Source organism: Epinephelus moara, chromosome 24 (assembly GCF_006386435.1).
Source record: "Epinephelus moara isolate mb chromosome 24, YSFRI_EMoa_1.0, whole genome shotgun sequence".
NCBI lineage: Eukaryota > Metazoa > Chordata > Actinopteri > Perciformes > Serranidae > Epinephelus > Epinephelus moara.
This window is the reverse complement of record NC_065529.1, coordinates 31,131,237-31,150,515: the sequence shown is the minus strand read 5'-3', so window position 1 is coordinate 31,150,515 and position 19,279 is coordinate 31,131,237. Positions and strand designations below refer to the sequence as shown.

The window sequence follows — 19,279 nt, the reverse complement described above, 5'->3', positions numbered from 1 at the left end:
AAGGCAGCTTTATTTGTACAGCACATTTATATTATATTAACATTTATATTAAAAAAGAATATTTAATATTAACATTACTTAATAGTAATATTTCACTGTAACATGTGATAGTAGATTTTTTCTGTAACCGCATTAAATGTGATGTGGGTTTTTTTTTTGCTATAATGCAATATGTTTTGACCTGTTTTACATGCTGTATTTTATTGTTGTTTTAAATTTTTCTAGGATGCCTTTTTACAGCAGGCGATGGGAGTGCTGAAAACTAGGTACATTTACATTTGTTAAAATGTTGATTAATGCACACTGTCCCTTTTCTTAAATAATAAATAAATACATTTCATATGCAAGGGCAATTCCATGTGCTTTACTGAGCAATACAATATAAAACATAATAAGGTATACAGAAAGGAGGAAAGAGAAAAAAGATATAAAAGGCAAATTTAATTAGGCTACTTAATGAATTACAATTTAAAAATTCACCATTAAAAATAGCAAATGTGCAGACAAGAGGTGCAAAGATAAAAAAAAAAAAAGATTATTTAAAAGTGAGTTCAAAAATAAGGTTGCAGTCAAAAAAAAGTAAAAAAAAAAAAAAAATGTTTTTAGCTTTGGCTTAAAAGTGGTCAGAGTCGGGGCACGTCTAACATCATCTGGGAGGTTATCCCAGGTTTGTGCTGCATGATAACAAAACGTGCTTCACCATATAGTGCTTTTCAAAACAAAGTTATAAAGTGCTGTAAAAAAAATAATAATAACAACAATAATAATAATGATAAAAGACAATGATTTTTTTTTTTTTTAAAACTGCTGTATCATGGGGCAAAAAGAGCTACATATGAGAGTAAAATAAGAAAAAAATTTAAAAAAGCAATAAATAAAATTAAAGTTAAGAGAATGAATTTGCATATAAATAGGTTTAATAACCCACCAAACTTTATTTTAAATTCTAGTAGTAATGCTTACGATTTCGGATACTAAATTAACCAGGCTCTACTACACATAAAGAACAAGAAAATATCAAGACTATGAATTAAAATGGTGTCTTGGGTTTAAATATGAAACATCGTAGAGCTTCACTTGAAGACATATTCAGAATATAAAAATGTTAAATAGTGTAAAAGAAGACTTTTTTTTTTACAAACTTATGGGGAAAAGGGAAGGTTAAATACATTGCAGCTGTTTTTTTTGTTTTATGTATGTAATTATGCCAATTATGCATGTATTTCTCACTTCAATTAAATTATGTACCCTTAATATAGTGTGCTAACATGTTTTGACGCATTTTTTTACTGCAACAGTGAATTGTAGAATAACATAATTTGTGATAAAAATGTGACTCAAATAAATAAAATTTATGACATCGAAAAATATGAGCCTGCAAGATCAGTTAAATACATCCTAACTAAGCGTTAAATAGGATGAAATTATCCCTGAGGAGACTGTAATGTAACACTAAAGCAATACAAGTCTAATTCAGCCTAAGATAATAGTATGTAAAGGAAGAGACAGATATTTCACAAGGCCCTGTCTTATTATTTTCAGTCTGGTGAATCTGGCAATTTTTCAGTGACAGCCTACAACAGAATATAAGCATGTGTAACTGGTGCATTTCTTCAGTCAGTGACAGTGAGAACAGGTGAGCATGATTAGATCCATGGTACACCTTTTTTTTCACAGAGGACATTTTGACCTGTCACAGTCAGGAGAGCACAGGTGTACATAATGTATTTAATGATGGCAATACCATTTAGCTGCTTTGATTTCAGGTTCCCAGTTTTGTGCGTGCCTGCTCACTGTTATTCCCACTGAAACACTAAAATACAACAGAGCCATCATCAGTGTTATAAGTAACACCCGTGCTTTCACCACTATGACCAGTCCAAATGTGTGTGCTGTGAGAAAAGCCTATTAGCAGTGAGAGACAGAGCGCTGTCAGTGTGTAGGAGTGAGGCTCCAATACACCCTGTTTCACTTCTGACATTTTGACTTGTCCTCACAGGAACAGCACAGGTGAAACAAATTCCATTAACGAGGTGTCAGTTCCATCAAGTGTTCCAGTAAACCAGTGACAGTCAGCCAGCGTGCACAATACTGGGAGCCTGTTTGCTCACCTAAATAGAGTGTAGTCTTTTTTTAATGCTATCAGTTACTCATGTGCCATGTCCTGCTGTGAAATGCAATACACACACTCATGAGTGTGTGTTTGTGCCCATACAGAAAGTGTGATTGTCAGCAGTAACAAACATATTTTAAATTAATATATTTGTTATTCTTTATTCTGTGAATGGTTTGTATCAGCCTGGCTCATCTTATGGTGACCTGAGCAGACGGGTTCAGTTAGACAAGGCTGAGAAGGTGAAGGTCAGTCTCTGGTCAGTAGAGTGGGTGGCAGATTTCTGTGAAACTGCAGGTAGTAGCTGCTGATTTTTTCCCCTCTTGAAGTTGTTTTTGTTGAACTATTTGGGTCTGTGCTCGTGTTTTATGAACATTTTTGTAAATCTTGGCCACATTTCTTACAATAACTGCTGCTTACACTGCTGTTTTCTTAAACATCCCCATTATAAGGTTTCCAAGCAACATCTGCTGCCCTTTATTTGGATGGATGGATGGATGGATGGATATTTTATTTCATAAACGATAACAGGATATACAGAAACTTACTTAAGTCATTTTTTGACTAGCCACCTTTGACAGCACCATTATCTCTTGGATGAGGTCAGGTAAACTGGGACATGGGGTAAAATGGGACAAATAATGACCTGTGTCTACATAGTGTTTTTCTTCAGTAGAAAAGCAGTGGCAGGGCACCAGGGAGCACTTCACCCCAGCACCCCATAAAGAAGTGCACCCAGCACTTTTTTTAAAGACATGCTGCACATGGGTTTTGTTTCTATGGCAAGAACATCTTGACACTAACGTTAACTAGGTAGCTACTGCAAAGCTACATCAACAGATGGTTGACTATACAGTTAACAAACTTACAACAGTACCGTGATAAAAGCACAACACAACACTCAACAGCATTTTATTAACTGACTTATAGCCAAAATATTTTCACATTACACTTTACTTTTTATGGGAAAGGGTTTTTAAGTACTTAATGCATTCAGGTAAAATGGGACAAAAATTAAACCAGCAAGATGTTAAGCTACCAGGTGCCATAAAATGATGAGTGTGTTTATATTTTCGTCACCTAAAAATTTTAAAGATGATGCAGGGAGTCAATTCAGCCACAATAGTCCAGAATTAGCCATCATTGTTACACAAGCACACACGCATGTCCATTGCAGACAATATGGCATAACAGTGAAAGCATGGCAGAAAAACTAGACAATCTTTTTCACATGTTACATGAATGATTTAAAGAATCAATGACTGAACTGATAAATGAATTTACCAAAAAAACAAACAAATATGACTATCTCATTTTACCTTACCAGCTGTCCCATTATACCTGAACATGTGAGGCTGGGGCCTCAATGTGTCTGAAGGTTTAAGGTCTCTAAAATAATTTGCTTGGCAACACATTTTCTTCATAGAAATAAAACAGAAACACATAAGTTCTAAAAATAACACTGAAAAGTATTCAGAGTTTTAGGTAGAGTTCTTTGTAGTCTAGGCTCCCAAAAAGTGTCCCAAATTACCTGACTTCACCCTAATCAACTTGTAGTAAGATCTGGCCTGCAGGTTGTCCAGCTTCCTCCAGGAGAGATAGAAACGTCTAATGTACAAAAGAAATATAATACATAGAAACAACACCCCATCCAACATTTGTATGTGGGGCCCGTGTAAATTAGCTGAAAAATGGGCCCTACATGGGATTGTCCAAGGGTTCCATAATGGTGCCCACATGGGTGTTTTACTCTAGTAGGCCCAGGATAACATGCCCATTTTGAACCCATACTCACTTGGTACCCAGGTAGCTGTAACATAACCCATTGGGGGCCCACTTGGGTGAACCCACCCACCCATGTGGGCAACTGGTAAGAACCAATGGATAATCCCATATAGAGCCCATTTTTTAAGCTTCCTTACTAACCACATGGGGCCCACATACAAATGTTGACTGGGATGTGTCACTAAAACACAGAAATAATACTTTTGTTACTATCTTTATGAACTGATTTCTTTTTTGGGGGGGTTAAGGACAGATATGTGAACATGTTTTTAATCAGGCTACAATCTTGAATTTCAAAGTTATTAACAACAGATGTTAGATAATGGTAAAAATGTGCAACATTTCCATCTGAACTGGAGTAGAAGCATCAAGTGGCACAGAGAGGGTGAAACAGTGGTCGAGTAAATGTCAACTACTAAACAGGTTAAATTATAAAGCAGAAGAAAATGGCTCTGGTTTCCTCAGGGGTTAATAGCAAACAGACAGACGGGACAACACTAACAGCTGTAGAGAACAAACAGAACCCATGCAATAAACCTCATCACCTTTGAGCTCACCTGTACCTACCACACCTTACGCAACCTGCTTTGTCTCAAAACTTACATTTTCAAACACTCCGTCAGCAGTCTGAGTCTACACTAAAACCGGTTTGTCGTGCGAGCTGTAGACAACCAGTTAACGTGAACAAACAGCACTTTATTTGAAACAAATACACTTTGTGTTGATTTTAGTGGTGAAATCCATGTGCCTGACAGCCACCACGAAGTCCCGCCTTCCTAACACACATTGCACGCTGTGATTGGCTGAGGCGTCAGCACTGATGGAATCTGATTGGACGTCAGCGCTCAGTGGGCGTATCAGGATGCAGATGTTTTGCAACTGTTGTGCTCGCGTTACTCAACCATCGTTACTATAAAACTGCACACAGGAGAGACTGTGGACTTCTTGTAACGTTGTTCAGCCGGTGTTTGTGTAGATTAATAGTTAAAATGGCAAACGTGGACCTCGCTCGGGTTGGGAAGAACTTGTTGAAGTCCGCTGACACAGGAGAGGTAAGCTGTAAAGCTGGACTACTCTGTAGTTAAACAGATACTACACCCGTTTGAGCTTTCCTCCTATTATTAATATATATATTCTGTTAAGTGGTTTGTGTTTAAATGTGCTCTCTTTAACATAAAGTGCTGTTAGACACCTGTGCTCCCAGCTGAGAGTATTAAACCTGCCATTACCTCACAGCACTGAGATAATTGGTGTCAAATGAGGCCTCCAGGGTGACATAATGAAGGCGCCACATTTAAATATGAATTATGATATTGCTCTGTTTCAACCTATGATGTATGATTTCACTGCTAACACATAAAATCAGTAGGATCTGCCTACACCTATCCCCCATATGCTACCTGTGCGTCACCTGCTCTGTGGTCTCACTCACAGATGGATCAGGGTGTCTGCAGGTCCTTAGAAAGACTTAAAACGTATTAATCTGATTTTATAAATATTAGGCCTTAAAATCCATTAAATTTTGAATAGGTGTGAATTGACACAGACATTTGATCTAATTTTACTCACCAATTTTTCAATTTCTTTTTCTCAAAATGAGTCAAGCTCATCTGTGTGACAGTCCACATTTCTGGTGGTACTAATCTTTAACCCTTCCACTGAACCTAATACTGTACTCTAAACCTAACTCACTCTAATAACCATATTCCTACCAACCACACAGAACCAAATTTACTGTATATGCTACTTACCTTTATACTTACCTGCAATACTTTCATTCATTCATTCATTTTCTGTAACCAGTTATCCTGTTGGGGGTCACGAGGGAGCTGGAGCTCATCCCAGCTGTCATTGGGTGAGAGGCGGGGTACACCCTTGACAGGTTGTCAGACTATCGCAGGACTAACACACAGAGAAAGACAACTATTCACGTTCACATTCACACCTATGGGAAATTTTAGAGTCAAAAATCAGTCTTAAATTTGTGTAAAAATGATCTTGAAAGGGTCCTGAAAAGCATTGAATTTACCTGTAGACATCCCTGATGGATTACTGAACAGGCCTACTGGGCACAGGCGGAGACTTAAAATGACCATTCATACCCCTTTTACACCAACATGGAACTGAGTCCAGTCCCATTACTGCACCTAATTTTGAACCATCCAGAGCATTTTAACTAAAAATATATTCAATCAGAACTCAAAAAGTTGGTTCTTAGCCAGAACCAAAGGAGAAAAAAAAATAGCAGGTTTTCGTTGACCTGAAGTGCAACCTGTGACATCAGTGGGCATGTCATATTCTACAAGTTGGAAAGAGAGCACAGAGAGGGCAACAATGGAGGCGTCAAGTGAGAAATCATCAGATAAAAAAAAGTGTACAGTGGTCTCATGAGGCTTGTTTTGTGTAAAAACAAATATCTGTAATAACAGAACAAATGTTCCCAGGTAATATATACAGTCTGTGAATACACTGCTGTTTACTTGTGTTGTGCATTGTGCAACACCCTCCATCGATGATACATCCTTGATAACAATGGTTCCGTGCAAAATTGGTGGAAACGTGGGCTGGTTTGCAAGACAGCACCAAGGTTTCAAGAATCATAAACAGAACCGGTTCAAGAACCAGAGTTAATTTGGTGGAAAAGGGTTATAAGAGGCTCAAAAGACAGCAAAGTCATGAAAAGAAACTGCCAAGAGACACAAAATAACCACAAAAAATGGGCAAAACAACCTCAGAGAGACACAGAACAACTACCAAGAGACACAAAACAACCACCAGGACACACAAAATCACTATAAAGATACCAAATTAACTTAAAAAGGGATACTTAGTCGCCCCAGTAGTACAAAGGCAATGTCCTTGCTGGAGCGGCCGTGGGTTAGATTCCATCCTGTGGCTCTTTCCTGCATTACATCCCCTCTGTCTCCCCTTTCACACTTAATATTGTCCTATTGATTGAACGCCAAAAAACATTGTTTAGAAAAAATACCTCAAAGAGACCTTGTTGACTATAAAACAACATAAAACAACCACATGGAGACACAAACCCACTTAAAGACGCACCATGATTACAACTACATAGTGACACAAATCACCACAGAGTCTGTGTGTCTTGCTCCAGTGCATAAGAGGTGGTGTGGCCCTGTATATATCTGTGCCCAGGGACCCACTGTCTCATAACCTGCCCATGGTTTCACTGTGAGTGTTGTGTGTTTCAGAGCGTCGAGCTCCAGTCTCTATGGAAGGACCAGCCGGTGGTCTTGTTCTTCCTGCGCAGGTTCGGCTGTCAGGTGTGTCGGTGGATGGCAACAGAGGTCAGCAAACTAGAGGAGGACCTGAGAGCCAACGGTGTAGCGCTGGTGGGGGTCGCGCCAGAGGAGACTGGCCTGAAGGAGTTCAAGGAAGGAGGTTATTTCAAAGGATGTAAGCAATATTTACTCTTTCAAGACAAACAATTGTTTTTTTTGTTTTTTTTGGGTACACACATCTACAAATACGTGGCGCTTTAACAGTTATGGAAAGCACAGTGAAACTAAACAATATGCAGTACTGACTTGAAGCCCTTTACATTATTGTGCAATATTAATTCAACTGTGCAGTCTTACAACTGTACAATACTGTCTTATTTAATTCCCACCTATTTCACTCCTGCATTTTTAGTGAGCACACTTGTATGATGCATATGTTTGTGCATATTTCTTATACAACACATCTCTTTCCTTTATTTTTACGAGTATATGTTATATATTGTAGCATAATACACATTTCTAAATGCATAGATCTTATTTCTATTTTCTTATAACTTCACTAAACCTAAACACAGAATAAGATCAACTGTAACATGTCCCAGTTAACCCCCGGGGTTGAAAAAGTATATTGATTTCTGATTTTAGAGGGAAATATTGTACCTTTTGCTTCACCATGTTTATTTGACCTTTATACTAGTTACCTTTAACACTACATATCTACCCAGTAGTAAACAATTTGTCTAAAATTCGCTCCAAATTGACAAACTACATTAAAATGGTCTTAAATTCCTCAGTGATAAAAACAGAATAATACACTTAATTAACAGTTGATTAATAAATACTAATACCATAAAATAGAATACATCAATAAAAATACAATAAAACCCAAACTATCCAGCAATAAAGCTATAAAATAACACTTTGAAACAAGCCATTCAGCACAATGAGTACTTTAGTTACTTTAAGTACATTCTGCTGATATTACTGTGCTTTAACTTCTTTTTTACTTTGTACTTCTTTCACCATTAGATTGGAACATCGATCAAATACTTATAAATGACATGTGTCGCCTCCTGGTTTTGTTTAAATGGAAACGTATCCCCAGTTGTGCTGGTTTTCATGGACAGTGTTGCCAAAAAAACATACAAATAATAAGATAATCAAGTGAAATAGGAGCTGACGGCACAGTTCACACTGTGGTCACCTGGCCGCAATTCAAATATGTGTGAGATTCTGAAGCACTCACTCATGGAAAGAGTCTGTGTGTTTTTCTTTTATCCGATAACTCAAACAAGTAGCTCTGTGTTACAGTGAAAATTTTACTTAACCATTACTTCAACTTTGCTGCAACAGTCCACACTGAAACTTTGAAATAGCTGCATTGTCGTCCATGCACAACTTAAGTTACGTAGCAGACACAATGGGTGTGTCACAGGGACTCAGACATGCTCATTGAGCCCATCACTTTCAAGAGTTATTTATTTTGTAAAATTATAACTAATCATCAGTCATCTTCTTCTTTCAGCCATCTACATCGATGAACAGAAGAAAAGCTACAAGGATTTAGGCTTCAAAAGGTGAGTACAGTTAATTTCCATCATGTAATAAGAACGTTGTTTGTTATAATGACAGTTTGCTTTGACCTTCATGTGAATTGCTATCATTTGTCAAAGACGATTTTAACTTAAATACTTAAGAGCCTCAACAATTAACCTGCAAGTATTCTGATGATTGATTTTGTTTTCGTCATTTTTCAATCTAAAAAGCCAAACATTTGCAGCTTTTCACTTGTGAGGATTAGATGCCTTTTTTGTCTCGAGTGGTAGTTAAGTGAATATCGCTGGGTTTTGGCCTGTTGTTCAAATGAATGAAGACATTTTAATACATCTCCCTGGGCTGTGGGAAATTACACGGTCATTAGGTTTCACCACTCATGCTAATCTCCTCTACTTTGGAAAAGATTAGCTGCCTTGTGATGATCTCTAATTGAGAGACTGTGTTTCTTCACACTCAGGTACACAGCCATAACTGTGGTACCTGCCGCTCTGGGGAAGAAAGTGCGAGATGCAGCTTCAAAGGTACGTAGCTTTGTGGTTATATTACTAATACATGGTTTATAGTTTCTACAGTTACAAGGGCAGGGGTACAGTTTATGTCATACATTTTTTGGCCCATGCTTATGAACATTTTGGAGATGGGAAACTGCTCATGCAGACGGTGAGGTGGAAGCCTGACTGTAGAAATTGTCAAATATTTTTTGCCACACACCATTTTTGTCTTTTTTTCCATATGTACATTTTGAGTATGGATCCTACGCACTGTTTTATAAATGAGACCCCAGATGTGAACACAGGAAGTTGCGGTTATATGGCATGTGCTGAAAACCACTAGGTTACCATGGCATTCCCAGAGCAGGGTTTAAGTTTCTGAGCTCCAGACCGACACACTGACCTCTGTCTGTTCTCTCTGCTGTTTTCAGGCCACTGTCGCAGGCATCTCGGGAAACTTCTCAGGCGATCTGCTGCAGAGTGGAGGCATGCTCATTGTGGCCAAAGGTACAGTCAATATGCACCAGAGGGGGTGTTAGTAAGGGTCTGTCTTGTGAAGGGGTACAAGTGAATGGAAACAGATGATAGTTTAAAAGACCTAATGTAAATGACCTTGCAGCATCACATTAATGAGAGTGAGGTTTGTACAAAGGGATGATGCATTCACTTGAGAAAAAAAAATCTGCCCTGTTTTTCTGAAATCACAAGGTTACTATCTCATTATTCAGAAAAACAAAAGCAGATTTTCTCCCTCATGAATCCTTTCTCATAACTGAGATAATGTTGTTTCTGAAGGGAATGCACTACGGTCAGTTCATTTAAACGAAGGCACTGGTGTAGTTGAGGGTATGTGCCAAGGAGGTTGGAAAGGGGAGAAGTAACGGTGTCATATTACGTCATATCATTGGGGTACAACACTTGCCGAAAGGCTCAAAAGCTGGCGTGCTATTATAGAACATGGAGGATGATTGATTTGTTTTACTGAGGCGTCCACAGTCTGCCAGGATGTGTTTTATACGAAAAATACAGATATGGGTGAGAGTTACAATTCTGCAATTACTGAAGAGGTAATCAATAAAAGACCATAAACAAATGCTTACTACGTCTAAACAATATATTGTATATTGGCTGCTATCCATTCGAAAAAAGTTGCGTCAGGCCGAGCGCACCCAAGAGCGTACACAAAGAGCACCTGAGGGGAAACCATCCTTTAATTTGTAGCGCCATCTGCTGTAACCCTCTAACTGCTCCCGAAGGATCAAAGAACATATCCTAGACTTCTTTGAATGATGATGATGATAATACATTGGATTTATATAGCGCTTTTCTGGATACTAAGAGATGCTTTACAGAGAACAAGAACAACAAAACATAAGACAAAACAAAAATGAAATAATCCATAAGAAGGGAAACAATGCAGAGAGGGAGAACACAGTTTTCAGAGGTTGTAGGCAGTTTTGAAGAGGTGTGTTTTAAGGGATTTCTTGAAGGTGGAGAGTGAGAGGGAGTCTCTGACACAGTATACCCACCTCTTTTTCCTGGCCATTTACAGTATACCAACCTATGAGCCAAAAAGCCATCAGCATATGTAGAAGAGTATTCCCACTTCCTCCTCAATAACCTACCAATCTACTAAATAGTACACCCACCTCATCAACTACCACTACACCACCGAATGAAAGCAAATAAATGGTCAAAGAAATGCAGTCTAGCCGTCTCTCCTCTAGAGGGCACTGCTGCATCACATCATCGTAGTGAGGCTGGCCGCTCACAGTGAGCTCTCCAAACTTCAGCGTCAGTGCTCTATGTGGCTGCTGACTTCCCTCACTTCGTTATCTCTTGTATCTACACAAGTGTAAGAAATTAAACTATTAAATTACTCACATGTGCAATAGTGTGTTGTGTGCTAAAAAATATTTGCATATAGGAGAGATTTTTTTAGGAGTGGAGAGGCATAGCCAGCTCAAAATCGTACACAGCACATAAGGAAAACAAATAGAGAGTTCAAATTGTCTAGTAATGTGGCGATACTCTCTTATATGGTGTGGTATGAGTAGCTTGTTCTTATGGACAGGAATCAGCTGGAGGATGCAGACTACAGGTCACTCTGTCCTGTCTGACTCCTCAGTTGTAAAATTTTGGCTCCATCAAAAATCCTTTCTGTCGACAGTTCTCACCCAGCAGCATTCGTCTTTGAGCACCGAACCATTTGAAAGTGGTTTTGGCATAAATCTGACTTCTTTATGGAGCAATTTAGTTTCTTAAATTGTGGCATTGTTAAACAGAAGCCTGACATAAAACCAAGACGTGTTGCATATTTTGGGAAGACCTAACTATTTATGTACATTTCTTTGTTAGTATCTGCTTCATCCCCAGTAACACATGAATATGAAGTCTGTGTTTGACTGAATTGAACTTTTATTACTGCTGCTTTATGATTCCTGAATATATTTTGCCCTGCACAGGTGGAGAAAAGGTCCTAGTGCACTTTATCCAGGATTCTCCAGGAGACCACCTACCCCTGGAGGATATTTCCAAGGCCTTGGGTATCTCAACCACAGCGGAAGCAGGACAGCAGCCAGCGGTAAGACATCTCATGAACATACAACAAGACAAACACTACTTATTGGGATACACACATTTCACTTCCCTCCTCTGTTTTCTTTGCTCCCCCTCTTAAACCTTTAATTTTTACGAGTGCCCACGAGTTAACTTTAACGTGCATTGTTAAAGTTAAATAAAATGGTATCAGTGTGTTTACTAAAGCACGCTGCACTGATGTCAGTTTTTCCAGCAGACAGTTTTACGTCAGCAGCAACACAAGCATCAAAGTAACCTCTTCAAAGACAATTTCACACTTATTACTCAGCGTCATGGTCTGTCAGTGTCGGTGTCATCAGCTCCAGGAACCTTTCAAACTTGAGTGGTGATCTCAGCCTGTACCTAATTGTACCAAAAAATGCTCTGCAAACACAAACCAAGAAGTTATTATGCAAGTATCATAGTAATTACTTTATCAGAAGGCAGTAATGGTAGCATTACACAAGATTTATTTAATTTATATTCATTTCTCTCAGAGAGATTGTCACGTAGCCTCAGCAGTGCTCTACAGAATTAAATGCCAGTTATAGCATGGAGAAATTAATAAGTGTGATGTGTACTATTAGTATTATATCAGTGGGAAGTCTTTGAAAATCACACTTCAGATATAGGGACTGGCTGCACAAAACACCTTAAAATTTGTCCTTAATTATGACACTTAAGGCTTATTTTCTCCTTAGCTGAGGGATTTACTCAAAGGTATTGCACAGTCCCTTAAACGTTACATTTACTCCATTTAAAGAGTATACAACGGGAAATTCTACAGCTCTCATTGCTCTTGTTTGATTACACTTGTGCTTGTGATACTTAAGGTCTTTTGTGCAACAGTTTAAGACAGGGTGCATTCGGAAATACTCACTTTGAATGCAAGAGCAGCAGGCGCCAAGCAGAGTGAATGTGTGATTGAGCGCTGCGTTTCTTCGAAGAACTGTGCTCTCATTTTAGTGTAGAACGTCACATTGGATTTATGAACGGACCTCAACTTTAAGGGATTCCTTAATTATAAGACCAAGATAAGTAGAAAACGTTTAATACTGAGGTGAACATTTTAAGGAAACCTTTAAGACTAAGGGTGCTTTGATAGATAGACACACATTTGTCCGTGTGGGGAAACTGGTGTGCAGCATAATCACAAAGGCATTTTACAACATAATCACACTTGAACGATTGTGGTGTGTAGCCAGAAACCTTAACTCAGACTTTAAGGAAAATCATATCTTAAGGTGTTTTGTGCAAGGTATTCAAATAATGATTTTGGTGATATCTGAATATACTTGCCTCAGATGTAAGCATTAGTTTTGTCCCTTTACTTTTGCTAAAGTAAGAAAACATCTTGTGTTGTCAGGTATTAATTGCAGCTCATACTCTCATATTCAAGCTGCAGCAACATCTTTTGAACATCAGATCATTTGTAGCTGATTTTTGGCAGAATTTGATAACAAACCTCAGTGGATTCTCAGCTGAGTTTAGGGTGTAGGATGGATTTAAATTTGGAAACAGTGAGGACAGTGTGGAGTGCGACATTCACTCCTGAATGGCTGTGGAGTCTGGATCATTAGGTTTTGAAGGTTCTGAATTTTTTTTCTTTGCTGCAGTAGGAGGCGTGTTGGATTGAATTTCAGACAAGGACGTAGTTATTTTATTTTATAGTAATTTTGAAGATCAACACAGATCAACATATGTTAAAACTCAAATGCAAAAAGGCATCTTCCAGAAGAGAGAATTGATTATGGTTAGGTTGTGTGAATATGTAATAGATCAGAAAACTAAGATTTAAAGGGACAGTTAACCCCAAAATAGATTTAAAAAAGCATATTTTTCCTCTTACCTGTAGCTCTATTTAAAACTGCAGTTCTTGGAACGGCCACTTGAGGCTGGCTCAAGTAGCCAGTCGATCCCCATAGACCCCCATGTTAAAATGCCCAAATTTACAGAAAGAAATAAACATGTTTACAGCCTGGTACAAAAACAGTTTGGTCTCTATAATTTATTTCCCCCTTCATAACAACTGTAGGGGGCTGAGTTCTGACACAACTGACCAGTTTACATTTTATTGAGGCTTAAAGTTCTGCATAATTAGGGGTGGGCCGCTTTGAGCTGACACTGGTGTCCTTGGCTTCTCAGTCAGATCATCCGCCAGCCTCTCGCTCAAATATGGTCACTTCTCGCTCCACAAAACCAAGATGGCAACTGCCGAGATACCGAACTCAAGGCTTTAAAACAAAAGTCCACAAACCAGTGGGTGATGTCACAGTAGTTACATCCATTATTGTTACTGTCTAAGATCAGCCTGGATTGTTTTGGTGTCAGTTGCCGAGTGTTGGCGATATCGGTTGTAGAGATGTCTGCCTTCTCTCAGATATAAGGGAACTGGATGGCACTCAATGTCTCTTCACTGTATCACCGCTCAAAAGGAAGCGTACATCTACTGATGAACGAGAGGCTTGTGCTTGTGACAATGCGAAATATAAACATTAAGCAGAGTAAGCAGTAGAGCACGCTTCCCTCCAAGTTTTCAAATGTGTTTTTTGCCGCTTTGAGCAACACAAGCCGAGTGCCATCTAGTTTCATTATGTTGGAGAGAAGGCGGACATCTCTACGGCCGATATCTCTAACACTCAGCAGCTCACACTGAAACAGTCTAGCTTAATTATAAATAGCATGACAAGTAAGAAGAAAAATATGTATTTTTGATTTTGGGATGGACTGTCCCTTTAAAATGCAGTCTCTTTCTGTACTATTTAAGTTCATTTAGAGACAAATTGCTCAAAGGTCATTGCCATAATGTCTGTGTCCAGAGCATCAGGGGTTTTGTCCTGTGATCATCAGGGTTTGCAGCATGCCCAAGACATCCAGCACATGGTCTCCATTCCTCCTGGCGCCGCTTCTTTATTCCCACAAAACCCACCATGTCAGAGCTTTTACAACATAAAGTATGGCTCCCCCATGACCTGACTGAAGATGTCATCGCTGCAGCCCAGGAACAGAATAGACCTTGTTTATCTCCTAGGGGTTAAAATGCGGCAGAAACAAGCGCGCGTCACAAGCTGCCTGACATGCCTGTGTTGAGGAGGCACAGAAGAAGCTGGAGCCTTGTTAATGGAGTGAGGTCACCAGCTGATCTTTTTCAAACCTGTTCAAACAGCTGATTAAACAGTGTTTACTTCTCTTATCTGTGTCTAGAGATGGAAAACCCTCAAACTAGATTTCCCGGAAGAGGAAAACATTGTGTCTTAACTTCAGCACAATTATTGTGAGGCCCTGTAAACATATCGTGTTTAACTCTCAGTCTAGACAAACAAACTCGCCTACAGATGGACCTTAATACTTAAAATTGGAGTGCTACTCACCTTATCTGTTAGTAACTAACAGATAAGTAGTGAAAGTCAGCAGCACTGGGCTTCATGGTGGCCTTGTCGACACCGTAACATCCTCAGTATGATCCTGTTTCATGTCATCCTCCTTTTTTAACAGTTTTCTGGCTGCCTCCCTGCGGTGTGAAGGCAGCATGCCAAAATGAAAAACTTTTAAAAATCGACAGCATTTTTTTAAATGAGCATTTTAGGAATAGAAATGAAACCAGAGACAACAGAAACTATGCTAACTTGAAGTTGAAGTTTATTTTTCATTTGATCAATGAGAATTGTCCCAGTCAAATAATACAAAATAAAATAAAATAAAATAGAATGAAAATGTATTTCCAATGCATAATGTCTTCTACTTTACTTAAATAGTTGCGTCATCCTATGTATATAACATGAAATAAGCGGTTAAACTTTGCATATCTTCTCTTTCAGTGCAATGATGATGTCTGTACACGGTGACGCAGCTGCCCATCGTACCAGAGGAACATCTACACATGAAGTGAAGTGGAGATTTAAGAAGCAGAATTTTATCAGAGTGCTAAAGTGAACATGAAACTACTGCCAATATTTCTAATTGCTTGTAATTTATTTGTGACACTTATATAATATATATTATTGCATCATCTACAGTGAAACTAACAGTGGCATTCCTTTTATAATCATTACCTCGTAACTGTAATTAATGTCATGAATTTTTTTGTATCACGCTTTAAAATTTATGATGCAACATTTTACACTCCATTTATAAAATAAAGAAATTTATATGTATCTTATTATAATAAAAGTTTTAAATCGATACTTGGCTTCAGTGAGTGAGCAGTTTCTTGTGTTATTTTAATGTCTTTTTCTCATATACACAATACAATCAACCTGCCAGAGACTGTAGATGAAAATTAAGCAAAGTGGGGATTTTTTTCCCGTTTACAGCAGTTATATGCACTGTATTTTTTAAGCCACTTAAGACAGTTTAATGCCTAAAAATCTGTACATCATTTGGGAAAAACACAACAGTTGCCAAAGAGAAAAAATCATCAAGTAGAGTGGACACCCGATTTTGTATCTAATTGTTCGTCTTCCTGAAACCATAACACAACAACTGTTGAAGATGGATAATTTCCCTTCCTGCCAACTGAAAAGATCTTACTAGTTTTAAGTTACATAAGTAGGGAAGGAATTTGGCATAACCAGCATTACTTACCTTGAAACATATCTTTGTCATACTATGCTGGAGTAGACATCACAGAATGAATGCTTAGCTGACAAATGTGCTACACTTGAATCCATGCCAAAATAATCTGGGCTGCTGTAACTGCACATTTAGATCCCCAACAATGTCAAGTAAATGTGGTCTTCAATATTTTGAATTGAATATTAGCTCAACAGAAGAAGATCTGTTTGATTACATGGGATTTCTTTAGTTATTAGCATTGATTCGGGGCTTTCAGGGCTGGAGCTCCAGAAGCCAACACCTTGCTCCGCCCCTGTTGTTGATATGACGAGATCAATTGTTTGTTTACTACCTTCATAATTAAAAACTATTATTGCTCCATTGCAGGATTATACATCCCCATTATAGCGTTATTACTATTTTTATTAGCCTTCAACAGACCATCTTCACTTTCTATCCACTGCAGTGTGTCTCCATCAATGTTTTGACCCGAGAGTTAAAACTAAAATTGGGTGCAGTGGAGCTTTGGACCACTGTCCCAAATTTTGACAATGATCCTTACTCACCTTCATAACTCAAAATCCTTTAAAACTAGAAATCTACCTAAAGACTGCTGATGTAGCATTTTACTATTGAAAGCCTAACAATGACACTGTCTGTGGTACCTGCTGACACAGTCACAAAATGTGTATAATAAGCAACTGCTAAGCAACACTAAGGGCTTTACTGTACTAGAACCACTGAGCCACATGAGTCTCATTTTCCGACTTTAAACTGAAGTAGCATGAGCCTTGGTTTCATGTACAGAAGACATTTGATGGTAAGACTGAATACATCAGGGGTGTCAGACTCATTTTAGTTCATGGGCCACATACAGGCCAATTCCACAGATCGGCTGGACCAATAAGACCATGGCACAATAACCTATAAGAACCGTCAGTTCCAATGTTTTCCCTTTTTTTGTGTAAAGAATGACAAGTAGATTCTTTAGACGTTCAACCATTTACAAAACAGATGAACAGCCTGAGATGTCTTAAGAAAAATAAGTGCATTTTTCCACATTCAGTCTGCGTCTCACTGTCATTACATGTGTATTTATCCATACATTTCCTGATACAGATTCTTTTGAGCTGAAGCTGCTGATTGACAATATTTTGCACAATGTTTAATATCTTTAAACATGGTCACAGTTAAGTATTCATGAATCTTGAATACCTTTGAGTCCTGAGCAAATTGGTGTGATTTCTCTCAAAAACATGGGAAAAGACGCAGTTTAGTAAGAAATGTTTTACAAATTGCAATAAATAAATAAATAAATAAATAATAGTAATACATGTAGAAATTATTTTAAAAACTAGGGAAAACTTTTTTATAATAATTTTTATTATTACCTTTAAAATTATGTTACAGAATTATTATCATTTGTACGCATTCTTTGCGTAAATCAAGACTCTTATAAAAAGAAAATCAATTAAAATGGCACATTTAAAGTAAAGACTTGAGATCGTAACAGTTGAGACAGTCACTTTAATGGCAATCTAGATAATTACATAGCAGCAGGAACATTCATAAAACATCTTTAACGTCTAGAGTCTTGCAAAGCAACAATGTTGTTTCATAAATATTCACGTAGATAAATAAACTCTTCTGATGGGTATACAAATGAAACATGTTCATATATAACAAAAATGTATCTGTACTTGGCTGGTAATTTTCAAAACGACACGATTTCACCATGTACGTAAATGTGAAGCTAGAACTAAGGTAAGAAATGTACGTCTCCTTTCTTACCCGGTTTGAATCCTTTATATGTAAATACTGCAGTATAGCACATCAAGTATCTACAATAACACATTGTATATTATGTCACCTTTAGTTAACAATTTAAACTGTTTTACTCTTTTTGAGGAAAACCAGAGAAAATATACAGGAGTGTTAGCCATCGCCTTTCAAACAGTAGACCAATGTTGCAACGCAGTATTTTTATTTATCCTCCAATGTTTCTTTAAACCAGACATGATAAGTGTGCCTTGTTGTTTAAAGGAATAGTTTGACATTTGGGGAGATACACTTCTACGCTCTCTGGGGGAGAGTGACGTGAGAAGATTGACACCACTCTCATGTTTGTCTGTAGCTACAGCCAGCAGTCCGTTAGCTTAACGTAGCTTAGCTTAGCACAAAGTCTGGAGACAGGGAAACAGCTAACCTGGCTCTGTTCAATGGAAACTAGCATGTTCAAACTGTAAAATGTAAAACTTAAATATTTGTCCAGCACATGTGACAAATTCTTGTTTTTACACAATTGAGATATTAATGTGTAAGTTTTAGAGGTGCTGGAGTGCAGATTTTGTGAGGTCATCCCTATGTTTCCCAGGTTCTGTGTTTCCCGGGTTCTATGTTCCCCACTTAACCCTGCAAAAAAGGTTCTATGTTCCCCGCTTACACAAAAAGGGTTCAATGTTTCCCGCTTTGTTGAGCCGGGAACATAGAACCCAGGAAACATAGAACCTTCTTTGTGTAAGCGGGGAACATAGAACCTTTTTTGCTGGGTTAAGTGGGGAACATAGAACCCGGGAAACATAGATACGCTCCCAATTTTGTTACTGTTGAGCAGAGGCAGACTTGTATGGAGCCAACAAAGTAACTTTAGATTTTGGCACTGAACATAACATTTGGCATTAAAAACAAAATCTGAACTGAGAAAGGAAACACTGGCATTGAAACACTTATCCAAAAAAGGTTGTATTGGCACAGTAAAAAAAAGTTGAGATGAAATGAAAAATGCTTTTATTAACCCTCTCAGATAAAATCCCTGGACATTTTTGCATTTGAAAATATAATATAATATTCAAGTCTTTAAATCAGTCTTTTTACTTGTAAACTGGTGGAGGAAATTAAAGGAGATGGAGTGTCCTCAGTGCCATCATTTACCCCTTTCAAGCAATTAAATC

General features: G+C 38.0%; 1 protein-coding gene across 1 annotated transcript; it reads left to right on the top strand.

The window, feature by feature from the left end:
• Window positions 1-4,777: 4,777 nt before the first annotated feature.
• prxl2b (peroxiredoxin like 2B) lies at window positions 4,778-15,956 on the top strand. The gene is made up of 7 exons (XM_050037349.1): window positions 4,778-4,950; window positions 7,117-7,321; window positions 8,672-8,723; window positions 9,161-9,224; window positions 9,626-9,701; window positions 11,660-11,778; window positions 15,593-15,956. Exons 1-7 carry the CDS (start codon window positions 4,888-4,890, stop codon window positions 15,617-15,619), a joined length of 606 nt encoding a protein of 201 aa, XP_049893306.1. The 5' UTR covers window positions 4,778-4,887; the 3' UTR covers window positions 15,620-15,956.
• Window positions 15,957-19,279: the final 3,323 nt, after the last annotated feature.